The sequence below is a fragment of the Mauremys reevesii genome, linkage group 2 (genome assembly GCF_016161935.1).
Source record: "Mauremys reevesii isolate NIE-2019 linkage group 2, ASM1616193v1, whole genome shotgun sequence".
NCBI lineage: Eukaryota > Metazoa > Chordata > Testudines > Geoemydidae > Mauremys > Mauremys reevesii.
This window is the reverse complement of record NC_052624.1, coordinates 251,551,016-251,578,769: the sequence shown is the minus strand read 5'-3', so window position 1 is coordinate 251,578,769 and position 27,754 is coordinate 251,551,016. Positions and strand designations below refer to the sequence as shown.

General features: G+C 42.9%; 1 protein-coding gene across 6 annotated transcripts in view; it reads left to right on the top strand.

The window, feature by feature from the left end:
* RRM2B (ribonucleotide reductase regulatory TP53 inducible subunit M2B) overlaps positions 1-27,754 on the top strand; it is a 53,818-nt gene that overhangs the window by 24,645 nt on the left and 1,419 nt on the right. For 2 of the 6 annotated variants that reach the window (XM_039526113.1, XM_039526118.1), the window contains exons 6-9: positions 2,362-2,498; positions 6,722-6,826; positions 7,478-7,591; positions 13,071-15,639. In XM_039526113.1, coding sequence (XP_039382047.1) covers positions 2,362-2,498; positions 6,722-6,826; positions 7,478-7,591; positions 13,071-13,352 — 638 coding nt within the window. In that variant the 3' untranslated portion in view covers positions 13,353-15,639. Of the gene's footprint in view, positions 1-2,361; positions 2,499-6,721; positions 6,827-7,477; positions 7,592-13,070; positions 15,640-27,754 lie in introns of those variants that run through there. The other 4 variants (XM_039526114.1, XM_039526115.1, XM_039526116.1 and 1 more) reach the window with 4 other exon arrangements.

Here is a 27,754-nt window from a genome sequence, read left to right as displayed (position 1 = left end):
GTAGGACTCAGTTCTCTGACTGCTTGCTTTAAGTAGAGGAAGCTCCATAATTGGGACTCACTTAATACAAGGCTGGCTGAAGCACTAGAAGAGGTAGTGCAAGGAATTTCACAGTGGTGGGCGATGGGGCTAGATGACTTAATAGGTTTCACAAGAGAATAATTGGTAACCCCAGACCGAGGGCTCAGCTCTGGTTTCTTATGCATGACACAGTATGGTCTAGTTGGCCCTCCTCACCTGAGGTTTCTACACTGACTTTACTGATCTTAGTAGTGCAGAAACACCGATTATTTTGCTTATTTAGACAAGCTGCTATTTAATCTGCAGTGAAAGAGCCCTGCCCTGGGACACTTTCCAGAGAACTTGGTAAGACTTTTATGATTAAATCTTAGGAGAGCAATGCCATGAGGAATATTATTGTATATATTTTTGGCTGGAAGGGAATGTGAGGAGGAAAGTTTGGGTCTATCCTATGTGGAAAACAAGTTGAGTCATCATGCCATCTAGTTTATGCACAGAATGTGTTACAAATACATTATTGTGATTAAAAGGGTATTCAAGACTCGTCGTAGACCCTCTTCCTTTAGCCGTTCCCCCATTGCTTGCTGCAGGGTGATGGCTCCATTACAAAAAATATTCCACCTCTGTTGTGCCTTTTACCCCCTATACGCTCCACTGATTGGTTTGCAAGGCAGTTTGATTACTAGAATTGTGCAGGTTGTCCTTATCATGAGCTTTCCTCACGGGAGTCCATAATCACCCTGCTCTGCATTCCCCTTGCAGGGACCTTGGTGGACCTCCCCAAGTCACTTCCATTGTTTGTCTTTCTGGTTCCTTCACTTCACTGTTGGAAAGAGAAAACTGTTGAAAGGAGTTGACTAGTTAAAAGAATAACTCTTCTTGCACAGCAAACTAAACCTATGTGCTAAAAAAGCAGTGGAACCATTTCAGATGAATGGCTGCTGAAGAGATTAGCCTGTTTGGCCATCATAAGCATTAAGTAATAGAAAAGGAATATTTGCACTTCCGTTGTACCAAATGCAAATGTATTTCCTAAAATGGAGCATTTATAAGTGAGCATATCTAAAAGGTTAGACAAGGAATACAAAATTTTCTGCATTCAAGTTATGTACTAAGAATTTTTCTGTGTTAGACTTCAAAAATCTCAGCCCAGTGATTATGAATTCCGTTAGTGTTAGTTGTAACAACTCTAATTGTGAATACATCTGCTGATAATGTGGATGTCAAAGTACAGTGCCTTATAGGATTTCACCATTAATTCAGTTCTGATTAGGTCTTTTTAAGATTAAAGTGTTCTGGTGAATTTTGAACATAACAGATCATTAAGTATTGCTGTATTTGCTTTTGAGATTATCCTAAATCTCCTGCACTTGTGTAGATTTTTTTTCTGGGTAAATGCCTTTAAGCCTCTCAGCGTATGGGTTTACATGCACAGCTATAACTCCTTGGGCTGTGAACTTGTTAAATCTCAGAGGCTGAACAGGCTTAGGCTAGTCATTACCTGGATGACAGATCTCCAAGAAGCACTCCTAGTGTTGCAGGAAGTGGTGCTGGGGATTCAGTAGGTGGCACTCTTCTCTGCAGTTAACACCAATAGTCTTTGTGGAGTCTGTGGCTACTTGGCAGTGGGAGGTGCTGTCATTAGGCTAAGGCATAAAACAGGTTCAGATCACTTGTGGTCATTAAAGATTTTCAGCTATTTTTGCAAGAGTCAGAATAATAATGCTCCAACTTCCTAGATGGAAGAAGCTGTAGAAAGCAGAGTACTTTACAAATCTTAATGAATTGCATCCTGTCTTGCCTCTATCAGGTAGGAGACTACTTTTCCATTTATGTAGGAACCTGAGACCCAGACAAGTTAGGCTCACAAGGAAGACTGCATCTCCCAATCTTGTCAACTAGTCACAATGACCTTCTACTAAGAGGAATGGGGGTATTAGGCCTGATGTCCTGGCCAGATTAGGCCTGATATCCTGACCAGATTTCAGTTTGGGTAATTAAATTCTTCCTTCCGAAATGCTCCTTTTACTTTCAATTGGATGTGCTATTTTTCCTCTCTTCCTGGTCTAAACTGTTGTGTGTTGAACACTATTTTTAATAGCTGTCCTATTTCACCCCAAATGTGACTCCATTTCATTGGTGGGTAAATGATGATGTGTGCACGTACATGCATGCTGTGGGATCCTATGTGATGAAATATAAAATATGGTACCTAAGGGGATGATGATTTAGTGTAGTTCAGTATCAATGTGTCTAATGTAAGCTGCACACCTGACAAACTAGAAGCAAATTTGATTTTTCTGAATCTTAATTTCCAGTGTATTGTGTTGTATTAAACAGGGGAGAGAGTGGTTGCCTTTGCCGCAGTGGAAGGGATCTTCTTCTCAGGTTCTTTTGCTGCTATATTTTGGCTGAAGAAGAGGGGTCTGATGCCTGGACTGACATTCTCCAATGAGCTCATTAGCCGAGATGAGGTAATATGTGGAATGTTATATTTGTTTGGGGGTAGAATGTTCCTCTAGCTGAGAGTAGTGGGTGGCTGGGCTCTCAGTGAATCCCCAGGCCAGAGGAAGAGGCACAATTTTTTCTGCATGTTCCCCTCTCCCTCTAGAGCTGCTGCCCACACACACTTTGAGCAGAGCCTTATAGCCATGCCAATACGGGCAATACTTCATCCACCTCTGTCAGCAGCTTTGGGAGAGGAAAGGGAGAATTGCATCAGGTGCTGAAGAGGTGGAGTTTCACTGGGGAAAAGGGAGAAAGCAGGTAAGTGGATGCAGAAGCTGGGGAGCGCAAACACCAGTGAAGAAAGGGGAAATCCAGGAGAGCAGCAAGAGTGAGTTGCTGGCAAGATGGAGCTGTTTTGACACGTTACTGCTGATGGGGCTGGAAGAGGGCAAAGGCCTGAGTCAGTTCTCTGAAACCCAGCCTACCCTGACAAACATAGTAGGATTCTTCCAGAGCTTGTCACGTGGACAGGTGCAGCATCTTGACTAGGGTAAGGAACTGGTTGACCTGTCCATTAACTTTAAGCCACACCCACAGTATCCTCTCACACGTTCAGCCATAGGTTGGCTGAGGCAGTTACGCAGGCAGTGGATGGTGGCAGCATCAGTAAAAACCGTCCTCTCTGCTGGTGGGCACCCTTTCACAGTGCAGCACATAGCCCTGAGTCTGCAAACTTTGACATTATTGGGAACTGCAGGAGCACTGAAATCCTGTGTGAGATTAGGCTATTTTTAGAACACGTTTTAGGGAGAAGGGGTAGGAACAGAGTTGAGAAATAAATTACCACTGGGGAGGTGTTAAGTGAATGTAGGAGAGCTTAAATACCACCTTGTTCCTAGGCAAGAATAATCAGCATCCTGAATAAAGCTATTCACCTAAATCGTATTAAAAGGAAAAGAAATAAGATGGAAAAAAATCCTAATTCACAGTGTGAGCAAGGAATGAACTGGAGACACATGGCACAAGAAACAAAGTGACGGTGAATAATGGGAGAGAGCAGACTTGAGCCAGCACAGTGCTCAGCTTCCAGCACTGAGGGCAGCAGAAGTCAAATAGCCAGCAGAGAGCAGCAGGTGTGCACATGTCCTGGACTGCGCTGCCAGCCAGGGTAGCCACATACACGGGATTCTACAGTGCAGCCTGTGCCCCCTAGCTTTACAGTGGAGGTGCAGCCTGCTCACCCTAGGGTCCTAGTGTGTATATGAATGCAGTTGGCTTTGCACTGGCTTCTACCACAGCACTCAGGTAGTGGATGGTACAGGTTGCCTTGTCCCCTTCTGTAGCTCTTTCCAGGTACAGAACACAGTACTTGCACAGGGCCTTCGGCAGTGCTTGGTTCAGTGTAGGGGGTATTTCTACTGAAGTAGCTGACCTTGTTCCCCTTCTTGTTCCTCTAGTAACGTACAGTAAATATATCTTCTGGAGCGGAACAACTGCTGTTCTGTCTTACTGACACTGTTGGTGGGGAACATTTTTTAACTTAAACTATTTCTTAAGAAATTAAAAAGTACGGTGGCTTCTAATATTTGTAAGGGTGCACCTGCCAGTATCTTTCTGGTATTGAATATACCAATCACTGTAGTAACATGTATCCTCCTACTCCCTCCTCACCCCATCTTGTAGTGACGGCTCCTCATGGGCGGGGCCCTGCACAGTTAAGGTGCTGTTAGAAAACATATATCAAGTTTAAAATCTGGAGCACTAAAATCTGGAGTAGAACCTGAAGGACAGATTAATTTGCAAGATAAACATAGCAATGGTTGAATCTACTGGCATTGGCTTAAAATGGTAAAGGATTCCATCACAAGGGAAAATAGCCAGTAGCTCTCATTTACTCTAATGTAGAAGGAAGCTATATTATAAATAAAGCAATGTATGGCTCAGGCTTGAGGCAACTTTAATGCTTTGGAAAATAAATTCTACTTCATGTCCACTAATAAGATGCAGTTTCATTTTCTATTCCTGGAAGTCATTGTAACCTTTTTCATGCAATCATGTGTGTGGTTTTCAGTAGAAGTTTTCTATAAAACTCACTTTCAGGTTAATGTGATGTAGGATGCTAAATACAATAAGTCCAACTGCCCTTTCGTGGTATGTCATTCAGCACTAAAAACCCCACCATTTTCCAGTTCAGTTTCCAATGGCATAATTGTAACTAAATAGATAGTTATTGCAATAAAAGTACAAAATTCACAAGGCACCTGTATTGAGAGAGGCTCAGCACAAAACTAAAATGATAAAACACAATATAAAATCCTGTAAAGAAAAGAAAATTTAAATTGTTTTCTGATGAACCTGGTTAGATAGATTGTGGGCACCACCTAATGCATGGTTATTCTATCCAGTTCTCCTTTATTTTTATTCTTAATGTCCTTGATGAAATCTTGTGGCAACGAGACGTACACACTAACTGAATGTTGCATGAAAAAATATTTTTCAGTTTTAGATTTGATCCCAGTAATGGAACTTGTTTTGTTAAATTAACCTCCTCCTTTCTACAAGAGCTTGGAGGGCACGTGAGAGAAGAAAAAATCTTAATACAGTAACTCCTCGCTTAACATTGTAATCCCGTTCCTGAAAAATTTGACTTTAAGCGAAACGATGTTAAGCGATTCCAGTTTCCCCATAAGAATTAATGTAAATGGGGGGCGGGGGTGAAGTTCCAGGGAAATTTTTTTCACCAGACAAAAGACTATATTTTATTTTTATATATAGATTTAAATCACTAGTCAGGAAGACTTGATTTAATCATGGATTTCTAGATAAAAGTGCATTCTTGTTGGTTGTTATAACCTTAATACATATTCCTCACAACTCAGAGATAGATGTAGGTTTCACTTATAGAAGGTACACATTATATTTTTAAATGCATCTAAAATGATAGTACCATAGAGTAACAACTATATTTTTTGCTCAAACATGAGAATTCAAGAATAGTCCAGAAGGAAGACAGGCAGTCCTTAAGACAGAAGAATGAAATAAAGTTTACCAACCTGAAGATCCTGTTCTTTTCCATGTTCTTTTCATCATCTTCAACGCAGCTTCCTCCTGAGAAGGAACACTTCTCATGATGTTTCATTCAGGCAACCAGGCCTTGCACACATGCCTGTCTTACTCACAGGTAGCGGAACTTCATTAAAATATTCCCAAACTGGGTCTCTTTTACTGCCTTCTGCCATTATAGGTTTTCCCTTCTAGTAAGAGAATGTTATGGTAGATCTCAAATCAATGAAGGCTACACTCAGAAAGACCTCAGGACTTCTGGAATATGTTGCTCAAACAGTTTCACTTTTGTTTCTACTGCTGGTCCCTCCCTTCTCACATTTATCTCCAGACTTCTCCTTGTCCAGATATATTTTGCTCCCAACAATCTTCTATCCATTGAACTTTTTGAAACTTTCCACTTTTAGAGAGAGGTTCATAGAATAGAATAGAATATCAGGGCTGGAAGGGACCTCAGGCGGTCATCTAGTCCAACCCCCTGCTCAAAGCAGTAAGGGATTGACTCTGTGTACACAAATCTGCTGAGGGACAATAGGGTTGAGGTCTGTTATTTCTCACCTATATATAGTATTTATGTATTTAAAAACATTTTTGCTGTTAACAAGCATGTTATCTCTGGAGCTACAAATCCACAGTTTGAGAACTACAAAACTAAGCATCTCTGATGGTATCTTCTAGACTGAGCACTGAGTCCCATTGGGTAGATAGAAAGATTAACCTAAATAATATATACAGAAGCCCTTGGAGCTCCATAAGATTGGGTCCCTATTCCATGAACTATTGGAACTCATTTACAAACTTTTCCTTAATTTTACATGAATATATTGTCTCATAGTATAGAATTAGAATTTATAATCCCTATTCCATGATAGCTATCTTTGAGCTATAATGTATCTTATTTATATTTATAATTTATATTTATTTATTTATTTTTTATATTTATAAAAATATAGTAATTAAAACTATCTTTAGATAGTTTTTTCCTCAAAAAGCATTTTATCAAAATAATCCAATTTAAATAAAATCTGATTTAAAAAAAAATCATTGATTTTTATCCACCCTGATTGCCATGAAGCAGGAAGTTAGGAAGCTTATTCCTCTCAGAGAGACAATTATCAGTACAAGGTTTTAAATAGCAAATCACGAGGGGCAGGAGAAACTAAACTTCTTTCATTCTTTTGTATTTCAGGGTCTGCACTGTGACTTTGCTTGCCTAATATTTCATCATTTAGTGAACAAGCCTTCAGAAGAGCGGGTCAAGGAGATCATTGTTAATGCAGTTGAAATTGAGCAGGTGAGCAGACAAGACTGATTGGTACAGTGTCACTGATGGCACAAGAGTATTTTCATGTGTAAAGACGGTGATGCTGTAGTAGAATTTCTGGAATTCCTAATAAATGACTGGTCCACACATGTGAACCACTGTAAAATTCCAACACACCACCTACAATCAACCTCTTGGTACTCTTGCTTGTCACAGAATAGAAGGCAGAGATGATTTTTGATGGTACTAGCCAAGTGAGTAGTAAAAGCTAAAGCCAGCACAGGTGGGTTTTCTCTTTCATGTTCAGTCACATTTACCTACAGGTAAGATTTTTTTTTGTTGCTACACATAGGATCTGATCCGTCTCCCATTTAATTCAGTGGCAAAACGTCCATTGATTGTTAGTGAGAATTGGATCTGTCACATAGTAAAAACACCAGTGAAAATTCTCACTGACTCTTTCACAAAATAAATATTAAATATAGAAAGTTGCAAAGAGCTGATCAAAACAGGAGACATTTGCTGTGTTTCTTGTGATGCAAGTTATTTAAGTTGTAAACAACCTCTGAGTCTGATTTCATAGAAACATCACAAACATCTACCACCACCAAGTAGATACTATTTGTTCCCCTTAAGTTGCACTGTCTCTTCTTTAAATGTCACTGTTGTGTTTTACTCCAGGAGTTTTTAACAGAGGCTTTACCAGTAGGGCTGATTGGAATTAATTGCACTTTGATGAAACGGTACATTGAATTTGTGGCAGACCGGTTACTGACAGAACTTGGGTTCTCTAAGGTAAGAAAGTTGAGAGGTGACACTTCCAAGAAATATTGGCCTGTTAAAATGGCCAAGCAAAGTTGTTTGTGTGCTGCACTAATTCACCACAGGTGTGAATATCACACCTATGCTGTACTTATGAATTCTGCTGTATCTCACACAGACAACAATGTCAATATACAGATTTCATTATTTGGAACAGATGAAATCATTGTTTCTATGGCCAGGGTTGCCCTGTAATTACAACTTGGATTTAAATTGGAAGTGTTTGTTGCATTCAGGTGTTCTGATTCTACAAAGCTATAATGAAGTAGAGTCATTTATATTCATTGCACAAGGTTAACAGATTAGCATGCCCATCTCTTGGGTGATCAATATAACGCTGAATTTGCTTAGATGGAAGCAAGTGACCTTTGAAAAATACTGTTACTCTGAGGAAAACAGATCTATTAATAATGCTGACCGGAGAACTTCCTGAGGATAAACCCTTTAATTACACATAGAAAGAAGTGAACCTCTGAAAATAAGTTAAGAGTTGCGTAGAGTTTTTTGTGCTGGTACAAACCCCAAGTAAAAAAACATTAATCGATATATAGGGTAGAGTGGCTTTCTCAGGGTGTGAAAAGTAAACGTTTATATTGCACTGCTTTAGTGGGGTGAGAGCCAAGTCTATTCTAATATCTTGTTTTCTGAGATATTTCATGCTCCCTTGCTGAGTGCTGGTTGCCAAGGTTGGTGGGTTGAGGAGGGGAGAACCAGTCTAGATATTACCTATGAGAAGCTGGAGAATTCTTGCTTTATTTTTACTAAGGGAAGTTACCAGTAAGTGGGTGCTGCTGCTTCGAGTGCTGGTCCCTATGTGAATTCCACACATGGTCACGCATGTGCTTCCAGCGCCTGAGATGGGATATTTGTAGTAAGTAGCGTCTGTTGGTCCTCACATTTGCAGTTGCTCTCCTCATGCTTCAAACTGAGGGCATAAAGGGTGGCACGGACCAATGCCTCTCTAATTCTTTCTTACCACTGCCTGGTTTGAATTCTTTGTGTCCACGTTGATCTTCCTCTGCTTACAATATCTGTGATTATATATTGTAAGTAGTTTTTAGTAAGTTTAGACCTAGTGTTTAAGTGTGTTAGTATTTTCATAGCTAGTATAGTTTTAGTTCTCCGGAGCTTCTCCCCATGGAAAAGGACTATGCCAAGAGTCCCAGAGTTTAAGAACTGTATTTCCTGCCCTGGTTCCTTCTGCTTCATCACTGAACACTGGCGCTTCCTTTACTGACTTGGGGAGGCTCACCGCCAAGTGCAGCATCGGCCGCAGTTTCCCTCTTCAAACCTGTGAGGGATGAGAGCTCCATCTGTGGAAGCATCTCATGGAGCTGGCCATAAGACCCCAGTTGGATGCAGACTGGGGAGAACCTCGGTATAGTGGCCTTGTTGCGAGTTGTGCCCCTGCTGAGTACAAGCTCTGGACTAGGGGTCGAAACAATTAAGCCTAATAAACTTCTCATAAGAGTAGGGAACATAAGTGTAGGCATAAGGAGAGATCTCTATCCAGATTTGCATCTATGAAAAAGGATCCCTTCCCGTGTTGGTCTAAGTCAGGTAAGTCCTTATTCACTGGTCCTTAGGGATTAGGTCTGCACAAACCTGTCCAAGAAGGAAAGATGCAAAGGAAGAAGGATCTAACAGTTCTGGTTCCAACTCCTTCCCACAGGACAGATTGGCCCTGTCTGGGAGCTTTACACTGTACACCTGGGAGTCAGTGATTCCGGCACACTCTGAGTTCAAGAGCATTGGAGGCCCGCCCCCAGATCCATCGGTCCCCACCTCAGAGACTCCTTGAACTCCAGAAAGAACTGAAACCTTTACCTCTCTGGAACGTATTTTTGCTCAGCTCTATTCACAATCTCCTCTGCTGTTGGGCCCGGTCCTTTTTAGAGACATTTCAGTGTCAGGAAAAAACACCTTGAGGAAAAGAGGAACGTCCCCCACTGCATCCACAAGTTAGAGAATTCTTCCATTGGTGCCTCTGGCACCACGGGTAGAACAGGAACCCACCTTTTCATCGGATAAATCGAGTGCTCCAGGGGATCTTTCTCCCTAAGGGTGACAAGCCCGCACAGAACTGCTGCTGGCTCTGGGGTTGGGGCACAGACAGGGGAAAGGGAGACATGACCCTGAAAAGTTTGGGGACCACTTTTCTAGACCCATCACCCCAGCCAGTCATGAGGCACGAATCATGGTTTTGCTCTTCTTAGTTCTCCACAGAGGTCAAGAATACCACTGAGGATTTGCCTTTTGAGTATAATCTCTTCAGTAAGGTTAGCCCTCTGGCTACACTATGCTCTCTTAAGGACTCTAGAACAACTCTCTGCTTCCTGGAGATTTATACCCTGGCCCTGAAGAGAGAGCACCACAAGCAAACCTGCAGCCCCAAACCTCCCCCCCACCCTGGCACTTTATCACCAGTGTCCTCACAAATCACCTCACAAATGACAGAGGGTTCAAAGATCCAGGTATACAACTTCCTCTGACTCTGCAACCACTGTCTACCCTCACCCATTATCAAAGGGTTTCATTGAGAATCACATGCTGATATTGATGCCATGCTATACTGCCCCGCAGACATTTCATGGCTGCTACCCACTTCAAACACAACTGGAGGGCAATAACAGACAAGTGGGTATTAGAGATCATCCATGACAGTTACGCAATATAGTTTGTCTCACCTCCCTATCACAAATCATCTTCTCAGGGACCACTCTCACAAGAAGCTCCTTCATCAGGAGGTGAACTTTGTCCTTCAGAGAGGCACAATAGAACAGGTGCTATCCCAACATCGAGGGAAGAGGGTCTACTCCCCATATTTCATAGTTCCCAAGAAATATGGAGGATGGAGCCCAATTCTCGATCTATGCCAATTAAATGTCTTTATTCACAAATCAAAATTCACGTGGTAATACTGACATCAGTAATTCCCTCTCTGGAGAAGAACGCATAGTTTGCAGCCCATAATCATAGAGGCATCCCTCATAAGATGGGGAGTCCATATGGACAGTCACACTGCACAATGCACATAGTTCCCATGTGAGGCCAGAATGCATATAAATGTACTGGAGAGGAGGGCAGTTCACCTTGCCTGTAATGCATTCCTCCCCCTCATATGGTTCCATCATATCCAGCTAGTGTCAGACAACATGATTGACTGTCTTTTGTGTAAACAGGCTGGAGCGAGATCTCTTCCTCTGTGTATAGAGGCAGTGAATTTATGAGACTGGTGCATCAAGAAGAGCATCTTGCTGTTGGTGACATACTAGCCAGGTGTGCAGAAGACTGGCAGAAAATCTCAGCAGGCACTTCTCTGCAGACCATGAGTGAGAAATACACAATTCTGTCTTGACTGAAATCTTCACCCAGTGGGAAACACCATCTTGGGACCTGTTCGCCTCCCAGACAAACAAGAAATTCAATCTTTACAGTTGCAGAGCAGCATTAGGCTGAGACTCCAAGGGCGATGCCCTTCTGTTATCCTCAACTGACCATCTAAGGTACCGGTATGTCTTTCCTCCCATCCCCCACTATCTCAAGTTTTATAGAAAATTTGCCACAACAGGGCCGAGGTTATCCTCATCGTATCCAATTGGCCCAGACATTTTTGCTTCTGGACCTCCTATGAATGTCATCCCATCCTCCTACCTATATACGATCTTTTCTGGATCAGGAGAAGGGCAGGATCAGAGCTTGCAACCCAGACCCTCTTCATCTCATGGCCTGGTATTTGGATCATCATCATACCTGAAACATTCATATTCAGAGGCCATCTGAACTATTCTTAGTCACACCAGAAAAATCTCCACTAGAAAATGCTCGCTAGCTAAATGGAGGCATTTCTCTATCTAGTCACAATGGAAACAGCATTCAGAGGGAGGGATAGCTCAATGGTTTGAGCATTGGCCTGCTAAACCCAGGGTTATGAGTTCAATCCTTGAGGGGGCCACTTAGGGATCTGGGGCAAAAATTGGTCCTGCTAGTGAAGATAGGGGGCTGGACTCAATGACCTTTTAAGGTCTATTCCAGTTCTAGGAGATTGGTATATCTCCTATTATTTTATTTTATTTTATTTTATTTTATTTTATTTTATTTTATTTTATTTAGCATTCACCAGAATTAGCAGGAATCACTGCCATTTTAGAACATCTCCAGTCCCTCAAAATGTCAGGTTTTTCCATTGGCTAGCTGAAAGTCCACCTGGCAGCAGTCAGTGCCTTCCTCATCCAGCGAAAAGCCACACTATCTTTACTCACCCTGCCACAATTTGATTCCTCAAAGGACTTATTAGGACCTTCCCACCAGTGACAGTACCCACACTACATGGAACCTCAGCTTGGTACTCTCAGCTCTTACCTTCAAAATGATGGTCATATGTTCCATGTTATGCCTTTCCATGAAGGTTGCCGCCTTATTTGCCATCGAGTCAGCCAGATAGGTGAATGAATGGGGCGCACTCATGTCTGACCTACCATATATCACAGAGAAAGTCTCTCAATTTCAGAGTTTCACATGAACCAACTTACCCATATTATTCCCAAAACCTCATGTTTTCAGCCAAAAAAAAAAGAGAGAGAGACTGCACTCCCTGAATGTCAAATAGGCCTCGGTCTTTTATCTGCAAAGAACGAAACTGAATGGGAAAACTCCAAGAATATTTGTCGCCATAACAGAGTGCTCACAAGGACAAATGTTATTGACCCAGTGACTCATTAAGTGGATCTCTGGATGCATTATTCTGTCTCATCAGTTGGCACATGTAACTCACCCAGACAAATATGAGGGCCTACTTTACGAGAGCACAAGCAATCTCAGTGGTATCTCTTTGAGCTGTATCAGTGCTGGACATTTGTAAAGTTGTGGCTGGATCCCCAGGTAGCCGATTTACAAAGCATTTTGCTCTAGGCCAGGCTTCCATGGCAGATGCAGCTGTGGGCATAGTAGTGTTACAGATATCCGTACCAACTGCATCCTCACACTTTCCTCCTGTTTGAATACTGCTTACCAGTCACTTGTGTGGAATATATATAGGGACCCGCACTTGAAGAAGAAATGGAAGTTACTTACCTTTAACTGGAGGTTCTTTGAGATGTGTGGTCCCTATCTGCATTCCACTGCCCGCTCGCTTTCCCCTCTGCTTCGGATGTTATCTAATTCATGGTAAGAGAAGGCACTGGAAAGGTGTCTGTCCATGCCACCCTTTCTGCCCTGGGTTTGAAGCATAAGGAGAGCAACTGTGCATGCATGTACCAACGGACACTGCTTGCTACAGATCTCCAGTTTCAGGCACATGGAGCACACGCGTACCCATGTGTGGAATACACATGGGGATCACACATCTCGAAGAACCCACAGTTACAGGTAAGTAACATCATTTTGTGGATTATTCATGTGGGAATTCAGAGGAGCATCATGTTGTCATTTCAGGAACTCCAATTTAATAAAGTTTGCTTTCAGGTCTTTCAAGCAGAAAACCCTTTTGATTTCATGGAGAATATTTCACTGGAAGGAAAAACAAACTTCTTTGAGAAGCGGGTTTCAGAGTATCAGCGCTTTGCAGTTATGGCAGAAACAACGGACAATGTTTTCACTCTGGATGCAGATTTCTAATCTCTCTTCAGAGAGCATCTTGACTTTTTCCCCCTCCCCCATCTCACTTCTTGGGAAGTTTTATGTATTTCTTCTGAAGTCTATTAGGATTTTTTTTCTGGCTTCCTACTTTGTGTGAAGTTATAAATTTACACTTGAATAGACTGTAATTTAGCAATACAATATAACCTATAGTGTAAATATCTTTTTGCATTGCACCCTGTAAAAAGGTCCTCTTAGAAATTCATGCAGCTTCTTAAAGGAATATACTATAAAGAACTTGTTTGACACACGTTGTTGTGATATTTGGATAAAACTGGATGGGTGACTTTTTTTTTAAATGGCTGCAATAAATGTTTTACTGTGCTTTAGTTAAGTTAATTATTTCTTAATTTGCATCTGTGCCTCACTTTGCAGTATTTTAATCTTGAACCCAGATGAGGTAACACTGCATGTAAATATGTTCCTATAAACTCTTCTGACAACGGTTTTAAAATGTAAATTCGTGAATCTAGACCAGTGCTTCCCCTTTGTCCCTGTGATAGAGCACGCTTCTCCACTGCTTCAAAAACATGAGTAGAGGAAGGAGTGGTGTGTGTTTAGTGGGGTATACAGTATGATTATGGTACGATCTTATCAGATCAAGTGATACAATTTGCTTGGATTTCCCTGTTAACCTGCGATCTAGCTCAAGCAGCATTCATGACATGTGCCAAACCTGGCCTATCAGTAATAGCAGCAAGCGTTCAAGGGAAAATATCCTTCATATAAGATTTGATTTGTAATATTATAAATCAGGTGGATCTATATTTAAAATTTGAGCCTGTAACGAGACAGAGAAGGAAAAAGTCTTCGGTGCTGTTCGAATCACAACCTACTTTATTGTTAAATCCAGTTGCTGCTACTTACATGTGTCTTAACAGTAAGCAGACTTACAGCAGCTTTAACCCCTTATTGCATTGGGGTTGTGATCAGCATCTGACACTGAAATATCAATTTCTACATCTGCTGGGTATTCTATACACTCTCATCCTTCTGAATTTCCCCAGTATATTTGTAATGTAAGATGGTGTATCGTTCTGATTTTTTCCCCTTGAGGTGTATTTTTTTACTTGAGCCTTATACCATTGAGAACCCAGATACTATGGTGATGGTCATCTGTAGAATAGCATGTTCAATGTGCAACATCACAGCATTACAATAGAATTTTCAGACCATAGATAGTCACAATATACTACAGTGTGTTTAAATTATTCTGTCAACACTGTAGTACATTGTGACTATCAACCCCTAACTAGTGAGTGCTGCATAAATGGTGATGTGTGATCTGTAGTACAATCTAGCGTGTGTGTGTATTTTAGTTGTTTATATCACAGGCAACTGCTACAGTATAGGAACAAATTGAAAGGATGATTTTATAATTTGACATAGTGACATTTGGTGTAGAAGGAATAACAGTAACAATCCAGCCCAGATTGGCAGTGACAAAGTACAACAGAACCCCATTTATCTGATTTAATTGGGACATGGGGCCAGATTGGAAAACTCAGATAATCCAAATAATGGGTAAGTATGAGACTGCAGCACCATCTAGCAGCCACAGGAGAGATCTCCTGCTTCTGGAACTGTGTGGCCTGGTTGTTCACTTAATAGGAGAGCCAGATAATGGAGGGTCAGATAAACAGGGTTCTACTGTAGTTACCATCTGAATTATGTGAAGTAAGTCAGGCATGTCAGTCTAGTTCCTGGTGGACAGGTGTCCACATCACAAAAATAAGAATTGGCTCCCCCTTGTTCAGAGTCTGAGCAAAGAGGTCAAGGATTTAGTAGGCATGGAAGTAGAACTACTCTTTCTCCTAGAGATGGCTTGTCCAGTCTGGAGGGAGACACATTGGTGGTGCATTGAGGGAAAGCTTGCACTTATGACTGTACTTGTACCTGTTCTTTGATTAAATAGAGAACTACAGATTCTGGAGCTCTCAATCTAGCATGTTTCATGAGCAGTACATTCACGTGGAAGGAGAAAATGTTACAACCTGAATGTGACCTATTTGGGGAAAGGCAACCTCTTTTCTGCTTGTATCATCTCAGCTTGGTGGTATGAGGAGATTTTTTTTTAAGCATTTATCCAGTGTTATAATTTAAATTAAGATACTTGATGTTTAGTCCAGGCTATTCACTGATTTGTATATGGATTTGCTCAGGTCCCTTAGATAAACATAAAATATCAAAGTCCTGTTACAATCTTTATTCAAGTCGTGTGTGAAATATTTGTATAATTTCGGTAACATGGTTCAAAAGATGGTCCTGGCCATGCCAGACTTCCTAAAGAAATGGACGGGGAAATGTCTATGGCTTGCTAGTTCCTTGTTTTATTGCAAAGCCTAAAATGATTTAAATAAACCATGTCTGGACAATGTAATCTAGTGTCTTTGGAGTTCTCGTTTTATTTGGTAGAGGGAAGCTTGGCCTCCATACCTTGGCTCACGATAGGAAACAGAATATGCACTCCCCACTTTTTCTCAGAATCATTCTGTCATGCGGGGCAGGGTTTGCTCTCTGTGCATCTAGCAAGGGGTTTTATCCCTTAAAACCTATGGATGTCCCAAAAGCTTTGCAGAGCTTTGGATGCTCACTGCCAGGGGGTGAGGATTCTTGGAAATCTACCAAGAGCTTCTCCCTCAGCCCCTTAGAGCCAAAGAACCCCATCCCACTGATCAGGGCCGGATTAATTTTTTGTGGGCCTGGCGCCAAACATATTTGTGGGCCCTCCTGGGGAATGAAGAGACCGGGGGCAAGAGCACAGCGGGCAGGGTATATTTGATTTAAGTCATGATTTAAATCACTAGTTAGGAAGACTAGATTTAATCATGGGTTTCTACATAAAAGTCCATTCTTGGTGGTGGTTATAACCTGAAAACATATTCTTCACAACTCAGATATAGATTTATCTGAGGGGGGAGGGATAGCTCAGTGGTTTGAGCATTGGCCTGCTAAACCCAGGGTTGAGAGTTCAATCCTTGAGGGTGCCATTTGGGGATTGGTCCTGCTTTGAGCAGGGGGTTGGACTAGCTGATCTCTTGAGGTCCCTTCCAACCCTAATGATTTAAGTTTCATTTTTAGAAGGTACAAACTATACATTTTTAAACTGTGATTTATTTTGAAAACTTTTCAGATTAGTTTTACAGCTATATCAGAAAATGAATGATTGTTTGGTTATTTCATTTACCAAAGATAATTGAAGCAGATAGTTCACCTCCCAATGACTTCATAAATATCTCCAGTTCAACAGGTTAATCATTAATATTTGGGGGATTTTTTTTGCCAGGCTGTATTAGGAAGAGAACATCACCAGACAAACACTTAAATTGTTTTATGTAACTAAAACGGTAACATTAAGTATTCTGGATTTTTTTCTTCAACAGCAAACATAATATTTTAACAAAAAAAACATGTCCCTCACTTCTCACATTTATCTCCAGACTTCTCCTTGTCCAGATCTGTTCTGCCCCCAACAATCTTCTATTCATTGAACTTTTTGAAACTTTTCACTTTTAAAGAGAGGTAAGGGGTTGACCCTGTGTACATAAATTTGCAGAGGGACAATAGAGTTGAGGTCTGTTATTTCTCACTTCTATACATTAATTATTTATTTAAAACATTTTGCTGTTAACAAGCATGTTACCTCTGGAAAGACAAATCCACAGTTTGAGAACTGCAAAACTAAGCATCTCTGATGGTATCTTCTAGACTGAGCACTGAGTCCCATTGGGTAGATAGAAAAATTAACCTAAATAATCTATACAGAAGTCTGTGGAATCCCATAAGATTGGGTCCCTAAGCCTGTAGAACTGATGAATGAAATTGTTTTTAATTGTTCACTTTATTAATGTAACTTCATAAGTAAAGTTTTATGAATGAAACAACATTCATTCATAAAACCAGTTACCCCAATAACTGGCTAATTGACAATTAAGATGTTTGTTAAGAGCCATAGCTGTTCAGGCAGTTGCCCATGTAAGTTTCACTGTCAATCTAATTCCTGCTTAAATCACTGAGACTTACACTGTTTCAGTATTGTAACTTCTGTTCACTGTTTGCCATTCACAACACTTGTCTACTTCTGTTCACTCTTTGCCATATTGTAATTCAAACTCCATTTTACAACGCTTACTCCAGTTTGTAAAAGCTTGCTGCAACCTTCATTTCTGCAAAACACGCTGTAATCTTATTAGTTTAGTTTAGATGTGTGAATGAGGTATGTATGGATGATGGAATCTACTAGCCAGCCTGTCCTGATGAAACAGAGTTCAAACACCAACGGCTGAAGATGCAGACAACAGCCCTAACAAAGTAAGAAGAGTCCACCCTAAAAAGAAAAGAACAAAGCCAGGTCCGAGGCTAAAAGTCACGTCTGCAATTGATGAGTGATCAATCACACCGAACCCAGAGGCAGCATGACACAGCAAGACCTATAGACTCTGGATTCAAACTAAAGCCTACGAAAAGGATGGATGAGATGGAAGACTTGGAAAGGTAACGTTCTGCTCCCAACATGGGACGGCAGACCCAGCCTTTCCTTGTGCTCGCCTTTCCTGGCCAGTTAGCCGCCACGAGCTACGAACCCAAGCTGCAAAATCAAGCCACGGACTCAAGCTATGTTCAGGACTGGTAACTATACAGCAGCTGCAGAACATCGTGTGTGTGTATAAGTATTAATGTATTAGCTAGTGGTTATAGATCAAATTATCATAATAAATGTGACATCTTTGCCTTGCCCCCTGAAACGATCCTGTGTAGTTCTGTCTGCATAACAAGCCATGGACTATTAGAACTCATTTACAAAACTTTTCTTAAACATTACATGAATATATTGTCTCATACTATAGAATCAGAACTTATAATCCCTATTCCATGATACATTATATCTTAAGTAAAACTATCTTTTTAAGTCGGATTTTCGAGGGGAAAAAAACTCTTTAAATTAAAAAAATCTGATTTTTTTTTTAAAGTCATTGATTTTTATCCACCCTGACAGCTGGGCATGGTGGTGGTGGGGGGAGGATTGGTCCCCAGCTGGAGCGAGAGAGGGGTCAGGGGTGAGATGAACACAGTGGGGTATGCAGGAAGGATTAGTCCCTGCTGACTGGAGCAAGGCAGGGGCTGGGGGCAAAAACATAGTGGGGCAGGAGCTAGGGTTGGTCGTTGGAGCAAGGGAGGGGCCGGGAGTAAACTGCAAGCGCAGCAGGGCTGGGGAGGGGGTAAACAGGATCCCCCCCTCACCCCTGCCCACATAGAGCGGGTACCTCCCTGGTTCTAGCCCATTCTCTTCGCCTCTCTCTGCACCGAGCTGAGGGTGGGGGTGCAGGGTCTGGGAGGGAGTTAGGGTGCAGGAACAAGCTGGGGGTTGGGGTGCGGGGTCTGGCCAGGAGCTAGAATGAGGGAGGGGCTCAGTGGTGCAGGAGGTTGAGGTGTGGAATGCTTACCTGGGGCAGCTCCCATTCGGTGCGAGGGGTGCAGGTGGGAATGTGGGGGGAGGGTGCAAGAGCTCCCGTTTGGTGCTCAGGGTGGGGGGAGATGGGGGGGTGCAGGAGTCGGCATGTGGTGTGTGGAGGCTGGGTATTTGTGGGGGGGTGCAGGAGTCAGGATTGGGGATTGGAAGTGTGTGAGGGGGTGCAGAAGTCAGGACATGGGGTGTGGGGGGCTGGGTATGTGTGGAGGTGCAGGACTCAGGGCTGGGGTTGTGCAGGAGTCAGGTCAGGGGGCTGGGAGTTTGTGAGGGGGTCCAGGGGTTGGGGCTGGGGAGGTGGGGGTGCTCCCAGCCCCCTGCCCTGAGCGGTTCACAGCAGGGGGCTGGAGGGGGTATGCCCTGATTCCACCCTCTTTCCCAAGGCCCTGCCCCTGCTTCTTCTCCAGTTCTTCCTCTCTCTCCTGAAAGTTATTAAATGTTCAATGCCAAGGAACAGATGGGGTAGACGACTGAATTTTCCACGGCTTCCCTCACAAAATATATCACCACTTTGCCTTTAGTAATTATCCTTTTGAGGGGAAAACCGGGCACTTCTCTCTTTTTGCAAAGTCCTGTGACCTCTTTCAGCTAAAGAAAACTTGTGAGTGCTGGTGATGCAATAGCTCTTTACCGCTTTCCCCATTATAGCAGTGGGGGATGAGTAAAGGTGGGGGTGCAGTGTTAAGGCCCCCCTAACCCCCAATGCCTGCACACTTGACAGGACAGCAGCTGCTGTTGGAAGGGGCATTTCTCTCACTAGTGTTAAGCCGCCCAATGCTCCCAGGACTTGGAGGGACAGCGTGGCTGCTACTCTAGCCCAGGCTGGAGCTGGGAGGAAGGACACGGGTGCTGCTGTGCAAGGTCCCCCGCCCCCATTAGGAGTTGGAGCAAGGACGGGGCACCAGGGGCAAGGAGTGGAGAAGTGGAAAGGGGGGGCAGAGGGGGCCCTGGGCCAGGTAGGAGGTGCAGCGGGAGGACGACAGGGAAGATGATCTGGGAAAAGGGGGCAGCCTGTTTAAAAAAAAAATCATTTCCTTCCAGAGAAGCAGCTGCGGCGGGGACTCGCCCTGCCTGGGGTCCAGGTGGCAGCAGCTGCTGCTCCTCTGCCCTCCCCCTCCCCCGGCAAACAGCTGATCGGGAGCAGGGCGAGAGAGTGAGAGGAGGAGGGGTGAGTATGCAACACGCTGGAGGAAGAGGCAGGGGAGGGGGATCTTTGCTGCTGGCTGCTGTGGAACAGCAGGACAGAGCCCCAGGCACAGCCAGCACCAAGCTTCGTGGAGAAGAGAGGCCGTGCGGGGCCCTTTTGGGGCGTGGGCCTGGCGCTATGGCACCAGTGGCTCCATGGTAAATCTGGTATTGCCACTGATCTCTGTGGTGTTTGGGGCCAGGGAGAGAATGCAGTAGAGCCATTGCTCCCCCAGCATCTATATGAGTGTCTGGGCTTCTTGGGCACAGCATGTTACCCTCATTACTACCTAGTGGAGGGTGGTAATGTTACTCACTGTTTGTTTCCTACTAGGAGTATTTGACAGAGTCTCTGTAGCAGAGTCTTTAGGGCTCCAGAGCTGATAAGTCTGCACTAGATTCCTTTAGGTACCCACATTCCTTTTCATATTTTGTTCTCCCTGCAACCATTGATAGCTATTGAACAAACCCCTGCCCTCAGTAACCTGTCCCTTATATGTCTCTGGGAATTGGCCTTTGAGATAATGAAACATTGTGACGTTATTGACATAAACTGTGACTGTATAGATCATTGTTGCAACCAGGGTCCTATTGGTTGCACCAGGTCTTGTACAGAGGAGGCCAAGTGGGGTGTCTATGGGAAGGTTGTAGTTCGCTGGTTATGATTGTTCTCTCTCTGTGTGTATCATTTTTGTATTCGAAGTTATGAATATTGGCTATGTATTTGTTTGATTCTAAGTAGCCTCAGTGAAGCATTTGGTCAGCTTCTGAGAAAGGACTATTTTCAGTAAGTGCCCAATCAAGAAACACTTATCTGACCGTGGACTTTGGGAGATGCCAATCCACATCTGAGCTTTCCTGGGAACGTTCAAACTAACATGTAAACAATGCCATTGCCCTGCAAAAAGCTGAATCATTCATAGACATGTGGCTTGCCCAGGTGACTGCAAACTCCATCTTGTTGAGGGGATTTTACACAGGAGAACAAAGGGGTTTCCACCCACAAGAGAGAGACTATATAAGGCCCTGGAAACCCCTCCATTTTGTCTTCAGCTGGCTCAAAAGATAGCCTCTCCACTCCAAAGAGATGCCTGAAAAAAACTGGAACAAAGGACAGTAACTACGGGAGTGTGAGTGATTGCTGGATCCAGACTAGGAAGGAGCCTAGTCTGTGAAAGAAGCTTATTGAAACATCTGTGAGGGTGAGATTTACCTGCATTTAGGGGGGAGGGATAGCTCAGTGGTTTGAGAATTGGCCTGCTAAACCCAGGGTTGTGAGTTCAATCCTTGAGGGGGCCACTTAGGGATCTGGGGCAAAAATTGGTCCTGCTAGTAAAGGCAAGGGGCTGGACTCAATGACCTTTCAAGGTCCCTTCCAGTTCTAGGAGATTGGTATATCTCCTATTATTACCTTTACCTTCTTACTGTATTAGGCTTAAACTTGGGTGTTTTTGGTTTATTTTGCTTGGTAATTTACTTTGTTCTGCCTGTTATTACTTGGAACGACTTAAATCCTACTTTTTATACTTAGGAAAATCACTTTTTGCTTATTAATTGACCCAGAGCAAGTAATTAATTCCTGGGGAGCAAACAGCTGTGCATATCTATCAGTGTTATAGAGGGCAGAATGTATGAGTTTACTCCAGGGATGGCCAACCTGAGCCTGAGAAGGAGCCAGAATTTACCAATGTACATTGCCAAAGAGCCACAGTAATACATTAGCAGCCCCCCATCAATTCTCCCCCCACTCCCCGTTCCCAGCACCTCCCATCCACCGGCAGCCCCGCCAATCAGCGCTTTCCCCTCCCTCCCTCCCGCACCTCCCAATCAGCTGTTTCATGGTGTGCAGGAGGCTCTGGGGGAGGGGGAGCGAGGGCCTGGCAGGCTCAGGGGAGGGGGTGGGAAGGGATGGAGTGGGGGGGCAGGGCCTGTAGCAGAGCCAGGGGCTGAGCAGTGGGCACCCCCCGGCACATTGGAAAGTTGATACCTGTATCTCCAGCCTGTGCCTATACAAGAAGCCACATATTAACTTCTGAAGAGCTGCATGTGGCTCCAGAGCCACAGGTTGGCCACCCTGGTTTACCCTGTATAAGCTTTATACAGAGTAAAATGGATTTATTTGGGGTTTGGATCCCATTGGGAACTGGGTATCTGGGTGGTGGAGACAGAAGGACTTCTTAAGCTGTTTTCAGTTAAGCCTGCAGCTTTTGGGGGATGTGGTTCAGACTTGGGTCTGTGTCTGTAGCAGGCTAGTGTGTCTGGCTCCACAAGACAGGGTACTGAAGTCCCAAGCTGCCAGGGAAAACGGGCTTAGAGGTAGTTTTAGCACCAAGGGGGTTTCTGTGACCCAACCCGTCACAAACATATTCTCCCAATTTTGTATATACATGTATGTAAAACCTGTTTAATATTATTGAAAACTACCTGAGTGCATGGAGAGGAGACTGGATCCCAAGATCACTCATTAACCCTGGTTCCATAAGTCCCTGTGGCACTTATGGTACATTCACTTTTCTGTTTGTGTAGGAGGCAAGATTACTGCAGAGCCTAGTTCTTCTACATTGCAGTGCATACACCTCTGCTTGCCAGTGAGTCAGTTATGGATTTTTTTTTGACATTTTGAAAGCCTCTAAAACTGAAAACAAGGTTTTTGCCTTTTACATACCCAAATCTTCTCACTTTCACAAAGAAATGTTCACTTTTTTCCAACTCTTCTGAATTTGAAAGCTAAAAAGGAGTGGGACAATAAGTTCTTCTAGTGTGTGTGGTAGTCTGCTGAACTATCCATAGAGAGCATATTATTGACGTTAAAGATCCAGTAGCATTGGCCCATCAGAGCCATTCCAGGTTCCAGCTGGATCTCTAGACAGTGTGTTGTCAACCAAAAGAACACTCCCAAGACAGCAAGATGTTATAGACTGCTGACCTGAAATCAGTAATCCTCCTGGTATCTGTGGCTATTCGCTGGTTCAGTTTATCTTGCTAATGTACACTTCTTTGCCCTGTTGATTAATTTCTAGATCTGTGACTGGTAAGGAGGAAAGGAACAAGAGGTTAAATTTAGGCCAGTTATAGGAATTTGATCAGTCATAATGTAAGATGATTTTTTAAATGTCCCTGTATGCAATAATGGAGAGAATTTGTGAAGGTGCAGGGCCTTGTTCTCTTGTGTGTGTAGAAAACCCTGGAAAGGGAAGCCTCAGATTGGATACAGCAGTGATGAATCAATATGGTGCCTAGACAGCTCGTTCAGCCACTTTTGCTCTGATGCAAGTTCCCTTGCAGCAGGTGTGGGTGACAGCAGAATGAAGCAGTGCCTAGACCCACCACAGCCACACACACAATCCACATACTGCAACACAACAGTTTATCCCTGCCATGCTGCCATTACGTGGGCTGCTGTCCTCTGCTGTATGTTAAATGCATGGAACACAGTCTTTCTGCACACTGTCTTTCCGTACTGTGCAGCAGGCAGGATCATTTGGTCTTTAGTTACTGTTGCATTGTATTTTACAGTATGAACTAATGACCCAGAAGTGACACATTAAAGCCAAATAAATTATCACTGACAGGAGCTAAGGGCTTAATAACAGCATGTTCCACAGAGGGATTGAATTGGTTTTCAAGAGTGTTTGTATTGGTGACCATTTTAAACTATGTTTGAAACAACAGCATTTTTAATATAGCTGAAAGAGCACCGGAGGTTATTTTAATTAGGTACGGAGCAATGTGTCTAGTTCCCTTCGATTGCCACCATGTTATAGATTAACCTTCCCCAGTTACTTGTAAGATAAAGCAGTAAATTTATCATTATATGTATTATAATGGTGCCCATTGGCCCTAATCCAGTATCATGGCTCCATAGTACTGTGCCTTATGCACACAACAGGAAGATGGTTCCTAACCCAATTTGTGCTGCTACACTGTGTTGTCTTTATTTGTTTTAAAGCTTTAACAGAGAATCAGGATTTTAAGCATATACAGCTGCAATTCTAAGGTGTGCTGTATCCTCTGTGAATGCAGTGTGACAGGACTTCCTGACAAAACACTCCAGTTTCCTTGTGTCATGCTATCAGATTTTCCTGCTTTTGCACATTATTAGACTACCTGTCTGGCATCCTTGACAATTGCTCCCCAGCCTCCACTAGATGCTGTGTTCTTTCTGGCCCTTCTTCATATGTTCAGCCAATGAATTATGTTCAGTTTTTCCTTGTGGTGGAGCACTTGAGCTAGTAAATAAAATATTGCTGTCTCAGTCAGTAAGAGTCTCTGGGTTAGTGCTCATGTAGGGAGAGAAGCATTTAATAGTCTAATAAAAAGTTAAGTTAGAAGTAGTTCAGGGTTCGGGTTTTTTTAAAAGCAAATTGAGCATCTTAAAGTGTGACCAAAAGGACTGGTGTTTGCTTTTGACCCTAAGAGTAGAGTGAAAAGTGATGTTGGAAACTTTATCAGTTAAGGAAGTTCATTCCAGCCCTGGCAAATTTGCATGAGAAAGGAGGTGTAGAAAGTCATGAAACAAAACACGAAGTCAGTACTAATCAACACAGCACATAAACCTTTTGGTATTAAGAAATGCTATTTTATGATTAACAACTGTAGGTCACAACAGTGTTTGTTACTGAACTGTCATCACCAATCATATTGCTTTACATGAAATGGCTATTGAACAATCAAATAATTTTCTACTTGCATCACATGTTGTGCAGTGCTAGTAATATATGAGTAATAAAACTCAAGATGTCAAAGCACAAATCACGGTATCAACCAAAAGATACAAATGATGTTAATTGTATCCTTCCTTGTGTTCTGCATCTTGACACAGTGGGAAGGTGTGGGGTGTGTGTGTATGCCAGTGAAGCTGAGGGCTATGCCTGTGGGAGTTCTAACTCCTGGTAGGACCACCCACACAGAGGTCAGAGGGTAGACACCAGATGAAAAGCCTATGGGTCCTCCAGGTTGAGGGTTGAGCAGTAGGCCAACAACCTGTCCTCATAAACCGGTTAAGTTATAGAAACACAACAAAGTTGCCATTTTGGCAAACAGCATGGTGTAAAGGAATGGTGAAGCTTTGTTCATTCTCTAAGTAACATCTGAGAACACAGGAAAGATTCAGATCAGACTTATTGTATATGCTAGCCATAAACCAAGCAACCCACCATTTCTAATTTAAAGTCCCATCTACTATATGTCGATCTTTACTCCTTCCATGCCCAGAGCAAACCTGGTCCCACTCAAGTTGCCTGCTGCCCATTCCTCAGGCAGGAGACCCAGTGCAGTGCCAGGGATCAACAGGTGGTAATTCCAGTGATGAAGTCCTTATGCTTTGGAGTTACATGCCATGACAACTGCTGGGGTGAAATTTTTATATACATGAAAATTTCAGCACTGAAGCTTATTCCTACTGCATTTGTGTCAAGTGCTAGGACCTGGGCAGAGATGCAGAGTTATTTGGCTGAATCGCCCAGCCAGATCATTATATTATTTTTTGACCAACAAGTATAAAAGGAATTTAATGTCTGTCTGAGGCAGAGGAAATAGGAGCTGGACATAGGAATCCTGCAGGGAGAAACCCTAGGAATAGCCAAGGTAAGGTAAGGGAAGAATCTTAACGTAAACTTGTTTCAGTTTAGAATAAAGGCAAACTCCAGGATGGGGGTAAAATTGTACCATATCCAGTGTGTGTTTGCTGCTAGGAAGAGTAACACCATTTTCAGTTTGGTTGGGAGAGAGAAAAGTCACTGTTCAGCCTACTAATGTGTAAATGGAGAAGCTATTCTATCAACTCCCACAACATTACCAGTAACAAAGAGTAAATATAGATGACAAGCTCAGTCTGCAAAAGTTAGTTTCAGATAGCATGACGACAGAGTCAGGAATACTGTATTTTGCCCTTTCAAGTGAAATAAAGCAGGCAATAGGAGCACTGCTAATAGAATTAGGATGATGGAGAATGCTGTAGTAGAGAAACCAAGAGCAAATATCAAGTCCGTCTGGAAAGCTCAGTTGTCAATGATCCTTATTTATGTTGAATCCACTTCAGTAGTTTAATGTACATCAGTGTAGTCTTTGTCCCTTACGGGCTACTGTTTCTCAGCAGGTACCATATGCAGTTTAATTGGCTACAATATTGTTGCTGATATATTTGCATTGACAAATTTTTCTCCAGTTTCTATCAGTTTCTTTTGTTCTAAATAATTTGGTTATTGTCAACATGGGAAAAACGTCAACATCTGTTTTCTTTCAGGCCAAAGCAAAAACTCACTTGTTCTGTTGTGGTCGTTTGCAAATGAAGCACAAGATGCGAAGTGTTGTAGTTCTTGCGAGATGTTACCTGTGAATGATCATATCATATTGGTATATAGAGCCCATCATTAGAGAATCTCCAATCACTCTGCAAATACTAATTTTATCAATTCTTAACTCCCTAACGCCACTGTGAGATAAATAAATATTCCTATTTTACAGAGGGGGTGTCAGGAATCGGGGCCTGCAACAGAGCTAATCTCCAGGCAGCCTCTGCAGTACAGGTGACCTGCAGCAAGCTGCCTGATTGGCTGCAGGGGCCAGCAGGCTGGATCTTAAGCCAGCAACAGCAGTAGCTTGTTGGCTTCTCAACGCTCGTGCCCAGCACTGTGCCTGCTCCTGTGTTACCTTGTTCCTCCTGCTTCTGCTTTAAAAACTAACTGGAGTTTTCTAACCCTTCCAAAGCTTGGACTGAGGACATAGTTTTGTTTGCCCTGAGCATCCTCAACTGCTATTTTCACCACTTCTGTTCCCTTCCACCCCTCTCAGCCTTGTGACTTTTGGATAGTAGGGGCTGTGGCAAGGTCTCTCCACTGAAACAGTGTGAATTATAGGTGCCATAACTAGGCAGCCATTTCTTTTGGCTAAAGTTATAGATAAATTATTCTATGAGAGAACTCCATGGTTCAAATGTTCTTAGGGTTAATTGTCTTCCTGAACTATTGAAATGCTGTTGCTCTAGCTGGAAAGCTGTGGCAGAAAGGAGCCAGGCTTGATTAGCAGACCTGTAGTCTCGTCCTCTGGTACAAGAACACTAGTTGTTTCTACGATATGACAGGAAGGGGCACGTTCTTAAAAAGAGGAGGCTTGAGGTGCATACAAAAACAACTAGCACTAAGAGTCTGTCAGACTCAGTGTTGCCGCGAAAGGTTTTACTGAGGCTCATTAGGCTTGGATAGATTCCATTTTCTGACTGTCTGTCCATAGGGGATGGCCTGTAGAATTATGTAGGAAATGATAAATGTTTTCTATGTCTTTTTAACTATGCGGTAGAATTTACAGAATTAAATCCCTTCTATTAGATCATTTAAAAACCTCTAAAAAGGATATTATTCTCCACTACACTCTAGGTTTTAGTGTAGTTTTTATAAAACCTCATTACAGCTCTATAGAATTATATTGGTTCAGTGCCTGTTAAATTAAGTTTTCCAGAAGGGTGTGTGATAGAGTGTGCACTCCACACTAGCCCTGATGGCGTTAACGAGGGCCTGAGAAGGCCAGTTGGGTTATCTGGAGTCACCTGCAAGAGGGAAGGCCAGAGTTAATTAAGAGAGAAGCCCAGCTGGGACAGCACTGTAAAGCCAGGAGCCTGAAAACAGAAGAAAGCTGCAGTCACTCCTTGTGATGAGGGAGGTCATCAGGGACAAGGAGGAAGTCCAGGGTGAGAGTTAAGGCCTGAGATCCTGTCTGTGAGTATGGAGTCTAGCAAGAGGCTAGGAGGGGGTGAAGTAACCATGGGGAGTAGAGTAGGCTTCCATGGTAAACCCAGAAATAGACAAGTGAGGACAGAAAGCTGTGTAGGAAGGAACTCAGGGAAAAAGCAC